This window comes from Sinocyclocheilus rhinocerous, unplaced genomic scaffold, assembly GCF_001515625.1.
Source record: "Sinocyclocheilus rhinocerous isolate Xijiao unplaced genomic scaffold, SAMN03320098_v1.1 scaffold15, whole genome shotgun sequence".
Classification (NCBI taxonomy): Eukaryota; Metazoa; Chordata; class Actinopteri; order Cypriniformes; family Cyprinidae; genus Sinocyclocheilus; species Sinocyclocheilus rhinocerous.
This window is the reverse complement of record NW_015631053.1, coordinates 51,971-60,722: the sequence shown is the minus strand read 5'-3', so window position 1 is coordinate 60,722 and position 8,752 is coordinate 51,971. Positions and strand designations below refer to the sequence as shown.

Below are 8,752 nucleotides of genomic sequence, written 5' to 3'. Positions count from 1 at the left end.
GTTCCTCGGGTTTTGCGTCTCATAGTTTTTTGCGCCACCCAGTGGACTGAGCCTGTAACTACACGTCTGTCCAGCCTCCTGTAAATATACAGCAAACACATCTGAACTGTAAAGTTTAACAGTGTTATTCTTCTGTTTTCTTTTGATTATTAATTGTTTTGTTGCATAGTGATCTGTGTGTAATCGAAATTTAGAGGGAAAAAGGAAACCAACGGACATCTTCGAGCGACGATTGCACCGTTTTGTAAACTTGCTTCGGAAGTAAAACGTGACGTGAATTTCAGGAATAAACTTTACTGGCCAGAATTCACAGAGCGTCATCATGCTTTCTGCTCGCTTCTGAAGAGGTCCGTCTCTGATCCTCTGAATCGTTGCGATTGTAACGGATGGAGAGCAGCGGATCGGAGGACGTTCAGGAGTGAGTGACTGATGAACGGATGGATGCATGCGGTAAAATACAAAGTGTACAGAGACCAACTTAAGTAATAGCCATTGGAGTGTGTTTGTACTTCTGCGTTCACCTTCATTCTCTCTTGTTCAGATTTCTAAAGCTGTCTATGCAAAATCAGCATCCTTTATAAAGCAAAGTATACATGCTAAAAACCGCTAGCAGTCGCTTTCCATAGTTATCATACGATTATTATATTTATAGTGAGGATGTTACTGATTCTTTTATGGCACGTTCATGACGTAATTTGCGAACTCTTGCATCTCCTCTGTGAAGTTTCTGTACAAAATGTAAGAAAGAATTTTTAAACAAGTAATAAATTATATTTATATGCAACACTGATTTGGAGTGCGTGTCGTTGTTATGTTTTTATATGCTAATATGCATAATATAGTATTATCAAAGGTCATAAGTATAAGACGTTTTATTTATTTTCACTGTAATTGTCATGTATTTCATTTTTAATAAAAAATACATTTAATACAGCTAATTTTTTATTGTTTTTATTTATTTTTGTGTATTTATGCATTTTTGTTTCAGCGCTGCAAAAGTTCAATCTGCTTAAATGAACATACTTTTTATCAGAAGCGTTATTATGGATTATGAGTATTTTACTCAGAGGCAATATATTAAATGTCTTAATGATGGCTTAATTTCTTACAAACACGCAGCTTTTGTCTTCTCAAGACATTAACTGGAGTGCTGTGGATTACTTGTGGATTATTGTGATGTTGTTATCAGCTGTTTGGACTCATTCTGACGGCACCCATTCACTGCAGAGCATTCATTGCTGAGCAAGAAACAAACTCATCCTGATGTTGGATGGTCTTGGATGGGTGAGCACAATTTCAGCAAATGTAAATTTCTTTGAGAAGTAAGTGAAAACAAGTGTGGCCAAAAAGAAGTAATAGTTCATTATAAATTATTAAGTGTATGTTTTTTGTTGGCTGTTTGGACTCATTCTGACGGCACCCATTCACTGCAGAGCATTCATTGCTGAGCAAGAAACAGACTCATCCTGATGTTGGATGGTCTTGGATGGGTGAGCACAATTTCAGCAAATTTTTTTTTTTTAAACACTATTTCAACTCTTTGTAAATTTATGTGAAAATGTTGGTGTTTCCTCGTAAGAAAGATGAAAGAAAATAGTAAGGAGCATGTCAGAACTTAATTCATTTTATTAAAGGGACGGGAATGTTAGACACTATGTTGTCACATTTACACAGAACTATGAAATATTAAACTTTTACATGTTTGTTAAATAAGGCACAAGGCAACATGAAAGAAAACATCCTGTACAAACGTTCATGTAACGCACCAAAACATTTGTCTTTAACGCATGACATTCAATATGTACATTCATATTCTACAAGGACGTATTTCTGCAGAGCGAGGAAACGACTGGATGATAAACCTGGCCGTCATTTCCATAAGTCTTCGGGAAAATGTGAGAGGAAAAAGCTTCATTTGTAATGTTGTGTGGGTCAGAGTTGGAAAATACATTTCATTGGATCATTTAGTTGTTTGTTTGCTTCCAAAAAGCTGTGGATGAGTATTGAGAGTTAGAGCTGCATGTTGAGTGTTTATGGGTTGACGGTCAGTGTTTATCTGTGGTGTCCTGCTTCGCTGTCGGGTGAGCGGCTCGAATGAACTTTCACAGAAAGCAGGATAAAGCCGCTGTGTCTCCTCGGAGCGACGCTCGTGTCACAGTTTGATGTCTTGAGACTCGGACATCTTGGCGAGGGTCTTCTTCACCCGCAGGGCAGTCAGACGGGACGCAGGATTGTGAGCCCAGCACTCGGTCATCAGTTTGCCCATCTGCCGCAGACACTGGACACACAAACACACAGGTCAGCTTCATACAGTACAAACGTATTAGAAATGAATGAAGGGTGAAATGATAGAAAACAATGCCTTGCTTCAAGCCTTGCTCAGAGTGTCGGTCCAAATCTGATTTTTGTGCATTGCAATGTGATCACATGTAGCATGTGTGAGTAACCAAAAAAATACAATGAAATCTGAATTTTCGAAACCTGTTTGAAAGTGCATTCAGATGTGGTTTGAAATCCTATTCAAATTGCATTTCTGGAAATGTGTGTCAGTTTGACTGTTCAGACTGGATTTAGTGCTTCTTGTCGAAAACTTGCTGAACGTCTTTGCAGAAACGAGCTTGTGTTGTTGCAAAGTGCAAGTCATGTGGAAAATGACGACACACTGCTAGTGAACGCAGATCTTTGAGTTTAGAGACTGAGACTGAGTAAAGTCATTTCTGCTGATGCCTTATAAAATGCAATGGGTTTAAACTTTATTTAAAGCCTTTATGTATAATGCATTACAAAAGTATTTGAATGCATTAATTGTGGCTTGTAATGCACCGTGCAATCTGATAAATAATTGTAACCACAGTTAATACATTATCGCACTTAAGAATTCATTGTTACACTGCATTTTAGGTTGTGTTCTAATCATTTATGACCAAATGTATAGCAATGCACATTATGAATAATTATAATGCAAGCCTTTATAATGCATTATACATTAAGGGTTTAATCCAGTTGTAATCCAGTGTGATGGCAACATGCTGTGATGGTGTAAGACAACATCTGTATTGCTGTTGTTTTTAGTGTAGGCATAACAATGCAAAGGCACTGCCATAGAAACCAATGCTGGCAGTAAAATGAAAAAGCACACAAATGGGATTTGAAGAGTTGCAATTCCAATCCGATATCCAGAAAAATTGGCTTGGGACTGCTAGTGTGAACAAGATGACTGTCGATCCAAATTTGCTTCGAATCGGAGTGAAATGTTTGAGTGTCCACTTTAGCCTTGTTCAGACTGTGTCCAAATCTGATTTTTGTTCATATGCAAATGGAATGCGTTGGAAAGGATTGAGTGTCCACACTATGTATCGCATTTGTTCAGATGGGGTTTGTGTGTCCCGTGGTGCTTTTTCATTTTATGTAATATTTGCATTGTTTTCAATGGCAATGAGATTGTGTTGGTGTGCGTACTCTAAAAACAGCAATACAGTTTGCACTACAGATGTAGTCTTATGACATGACAACATGTTGCCATTGTAGCGTCTCGACCAATCTGACACACTAATTTTTATTTGATTTAACAAATCAATTATTCATTAGATTAACAAATCGTCACAGTCCCCTCACTCAATAAACTGGATGCCAGGATTTCTGCAGAACACCAGGCCCCCTGGTCACCATGACAACTAATCATGATATCACTGGTTTTATGACCCCCCAGGAATGTGAGTAGAATAACCCACTCATTGTCCCCATAGGAAAGGCAGAGCAGAAATTGACTTTTCTACTAATTAATTCATAGGAAAACCTTTCTTTGAATGAAATGCAAGCCTTTATAATGCATTATACATTAAGCGTTTAAGTAAAGTGTTAACATGAAATGTAATCCAGTGTGATGGCAACATGCTGTGATGGTGTAAGACAACATCTGTATTGCTGTTGTTTTTAGTGTAGGCATAACAATGCAAAGGCACTGCCATAGAAACCAATGCAGGCAGTAAAATGAAAAAGCACACAAAAGGGATTTGACTGTCAGTCCAAATCTGATTTTTGTTCATGTGCAAATGGAATGCGTTGGAAAGGATTGAGTGTCTACACTATGTATTGCATTTGTTCAGATGGGGTTTGTGTGTCCCGTGGTGCTTTTTCATTTATTGTAATATTTGCATTGCTTTCAATGGCAATGAGATTGTGTTGGTGTGCGTACTCTAAAAACAGCAATACAGTTTGCACTACAGGTGTAGTCTTATGACATGACAACATGTTGCCATTTAGCTGGATTATATTGCGTTTTATGAGGCAGTGGCAGAAAATTGAATGCTTGTGTTTATTCTGTGCTGCTGTTGTTCTGCCGGTCTCAAAAGCATTATATATTCATTTTCCGCATGAGTTGCACTTTGTAACAGCACTACCTTGTTTCTGCAAAGATGTTCAGTATGTTTTTTACAAGCCACATCTGATGAGAATGTGAAAAAGCTACACAAAATCCAATCGGAGCACTCCGACTGAAATGGATTTTCAGAAATGTGACCTGACTAGGATTTCAAAGCATATATGAATGTAGCTTGAGACAGAATGTGGAAAAATTGGAGATTGTGCTATGTTCTGCTGTTCAGACTTGTGAAATATGTTTGTGTTTGAAGTGGATGTGCGCAAGGCTTTGGAGTGACAGTGTGAACAGGGCAAACTAATTCAAATTCAAAGGATCAAATCAAATGAAATATGAATTGGGAAAAAGTAGTTGTGTGTGACAGAGATGAGGTGAGATTAATAGTGATCTTGGAGGAGGTGTAGTGGTGTTGAAGTAGGTCCAAAAAAGGGTTCTGTTTTGAAGAAGGGCTGCTTTGATTGTTTCGAGAGAAGCATTTTGTGAACAGTAGTTGTGTGTTAATAAGTACGGAGGATGAAGCAGGTCTATTATGGCTGAACAGAACAAAAAGTTATTGTGTGAAAGGGTTTCCAAGGCAACATTTTTCATTGTAATGTCTTGAAAAGAGGTGAAGTGAAATTGTGTAGACATTTATCACAGTTTCCCTTTCCACATGTCTAACCCACAATAGAATGTGAGGAATGTAAAGTAAATAAGGTGAAAGCAGAAAAGAACTTCAAAAGTGATGGAAAAATATGGCTCAAAACACTGGCTCTTGTTATCAGGTGGCATGTATTAAAAGGGGGCGGGGGCTGTTGTGTTGGAAAGTAGTTGCTGTGTTTGTCGAATTGTGGTAGTGTGTTAGTAATGATGGATATATTTGGAAGAGGATGTTTAGAAGCAGAAAGCATGTATGTAGACCGTAAGTGCACTGTAAGAAATGAGTGCTTGTAATGTCATGACATAGTACTTACAGACACTTCATAAAAAGTGGGCTCACACGCTATACGAGTGTGTTAATGGCTACGTTTACCAACTGACTTCAGCTCATTGCCATGACTAGAACTAATCCTGCCACGTTTCTGCCTCTGGTCTTGTACCATCCACCAGCTCAACTACACAGCTTCATGCACGATCCAGATGTGCTGCTTTCCTTCAACATCCACTTACACCACTCTTCTCCAGCAAGACTCATTTTGGATGTGTTTTGTGAGACCCAGCCATCTTGCCTCTTGGTCTCTCTAATAATTAGCTGACAAGTTTAATCAGGTGTGCTTCATTACCAGCTCTTCAGAAGTGCTGCTGTGCCTCCAACAACAGGCTTTGCAAACATTGATCTACACAAGTAGTTTTATCTCATTCTTTCTCCATTTCTGTTATTTTCTCTTTAAGCTCACTCCTGACTCCTCTGGTCTGTTTGCTCTCTCTGTCTGCTCTGTGCTCTTGTTCCTCTCATGCAAATTACTTTGGATTAAAGAATGTGCCACGTGCATGAATTATGTGTTTGCAACAACTACTTGACTGTCTAACAAGGCTTTTGACTCGTATATACTCACAGCAAACCTATCCATTCTATTCAGACACTTCAACTAAGAGCAATTTCATGCACATGCTGTTATATAATGCTGCTCAAAAAATGACAATTCTGATGCTTGTAATGTCAGTTAATAACACATTTATAGCACATACCTACATAAAACTACATCTCTCATCTTATTTTCAAATAGTTGTATCTCGGCCAAATATTGTCCTATCCTAACAAACCATACATCAATGGAAAGCTTATTTATTCAGCTTTCAGATGATGTATAAATCTCAATATCGAAAAATATTGGTTTTGTGGTCCATGGTCACAAATGTCCAATAATAAGTCGTAGTAAGATGAGATTGAAATGATCCGAACATATAATGCAGTGATTGAGAGCTGAAGAAATAAAGGCTCCTCAGAAGATGTGAGATGTTCTGGAGGCTTGTGAAGATCATTCCTCCGCTGAGGAACAGTGAAAGTAAAGCTTCTGGAAACAAACGCTCCTCAAAAGATCCTGAGGATCAGATTTGAGACTCTAAAACATGATTGATGGAGAATCAAGTAAAGCTGAGCTGCTTCAGTCCAGTAAGTGTTCATCTGGAGATATTACTGCAGTTATTCTGACCTTTACTTGATCAAAATCAGTCAAGATTTGACAGCAGAAACACACGAGAAGCTGGACGCTTGTACAGTTACACTAAAAGAGCTTTTACTGCAACTCTAAACTAAACTATCAATCACACAACAACACAGCTGTCAGTGTACTCCATGTAAGTTTATCATTTTCAGGACATTTGCATATTAAATATGATTCATAGAGTTAAGCAAGGAACCAGAGCCAGTTTTGGTAGAACGTGGCTGTATATGAGCGTATGATGTCTGTACCTCATCGCTGCTCCAGCGGTTGGGGAACGAGGGTCTCTGTCTCTTGACGCACACCACCTCCCTCATGTCCTCGTAGGACGGGTCGGTCGGCACAAGGTCGTGATACGGCAGCTGATACTCCTCCACGATCCCTGCAGGACCACACACAGCATCTGTTTACTGCCAATGATTCTTTTGTGAGTGATTCAGTGCTTCATTGTTCATAACTTTCTCCTCTGAATCATCTTTACACTTCTGCTGATAAAATACTCGGAACTGAGTGTGTGTGCTAGGGATGGGACGATTACCGGTTTGACCATAAATCATGATAAAATTCCCCACCTTTTCATATTTTAATAATATAAAAAATAAGCACAGTTTTAAGTAACAGTGTCACGTGCGCACAGCAGCATAGTTGTTTCATTTTGAGTGAAAACATGATGGAAAGCTGGAGGTTTTAAAAGAGCGCTAAGGGAATTATACAAATGAATATATTAATGAATGAATTATATGAATGTACCTCTGAAGGTTCTGTGTTCAGAAAAGATTCGATGGCATTTTGTTTTCATCTTCGCTCCATGTAATACCTAATAAAGTGTGTTTTAATTACAACGCTGCTTTGTGCAGGAGTTTACGGTAAACAGCTGTAATTCTGATGCTCCAGAAGTGCCACCTGCTGTCAGATACTGGATTTACACACACTTACATTCACATTCAGTCTGTGTGCAGCAGTTTCTGTCTGGCCAAAAAACGGACCGAATTTGTATGCCCTGCTGTATATTTTCCGTCCGTGACGTCACCCGTAGGTTTCTGAAGAGAGTTTTTGAAGCTCAAAGTAGGCGAAGAGCGTCACTCCCGGATAATCGAAAATGGGCAAAGAGGCGGGAGCTGGTTGCTGAAGCCACGCCCACCTAGCTCGACATCGGTGACAGCAGCGGCAATCCACCTGTCACTCAAGTGGCCACGCCCTTAATTATGCAGAACTTTAAGGCTTAATATAATTTAAACCTATGAGTAATAAAAAAATGCACCGCCCTCACAGTTGTCATCAAGGGCAATATTAGCTATATAGACCAAAACCACTTTTTGAACCAGGCTGTAAACATGTTTTTTTCTGCTGTAAAGTTGGGCATTTTATAATAACCGATCCAAAGGAAATAAATCTAAATTTTGCAAAGTTTTATACAGAGGTTTATACTTTCATAGGGAAGTTTGATCAGAAAAATATTGATAGTTTTATGGAAGGACTACACTTCCCAAAATTAAGCGAAGAGGCTTTAAAGGCACTAGATGCAGAAATAAGCATTGAAGAGGTGGAAAATGCTATTAAAGAGTTCCCTAACAACAAGGCCCCAGGACCTGATGGGTTTAGCGTCGAATTTTACAAAAGATTTAGTAAGGTCATTTTGCCATTGTTGGTACGTATGTTTAAGCATTCACAGGAAACTGGCCGTTTTCCTGCATCTATGTATGACGCCAATATTGCTCTTATACCTAAACCGGGTCGGCAGCTAGTGTCATCATACAGACCAATCTCTTTACTACCCACTGAAACCAAAATAATCGGGAAAATCCTTGCAAATAGATTGAAGGAGCATATCTGTGATATTATACATTCGGATCAGACAGGCTTCATGCCAGGCAGACATATGTATTTTAATCTACGTCGCCTATGCAATGTTTTATATTCAAATCATAAAGAAGAAGCTGCAGTCATTTCATTGGATGCACAAAGGGCATTCGACCAAGTAGAATGGGGATATATGATGTCGGTCCTTAAGAAATTTGGTTTCGGCCACGTGTTTAGAGAGTGGATAAAAACAATATATTCCTGTCCAAAAGCCTCAGTAGTGACTAATCATAATATCTCAGCTCCTTTCTCAATTTATAGAGGGACAAGACAAGGCTGCCCGCTGTCCCCATTTCTTTTCGCAGTTGTGATAGAGCCCTTGGCTGTATACATTCAGCAACAGGCAGATATCCAACCAATCACGATAGGTGGC

General features: G+C 38.9%; 1 protein-coding gene across 1 annotated transcript in view; it reads right to left on the bottom strand.

Moving 5' to 3' along the window:
- Positions 1-1,609: 1,609 nt before the first annotated feature.
- bmpr1bb (bone morphogenetic protein receptor, type IBb) overlaps positions 1,610-8,752 on the bottom strand; it is a 50,336-nt gene continuing 43,193 nt past the window's right edge. Inside the window, 2 exon segments of the mRNA XM_016554069.1 lie at positions 1,610-2,278; positions 6,771-6,901. Of these exon segments, the coding sequence (XP_016409555.1) occupies positions 2,153-2,278; positions 6,771-6,901 (257 nt within the window). The 3' untranslated portion in view covers positions 1,610-2,152.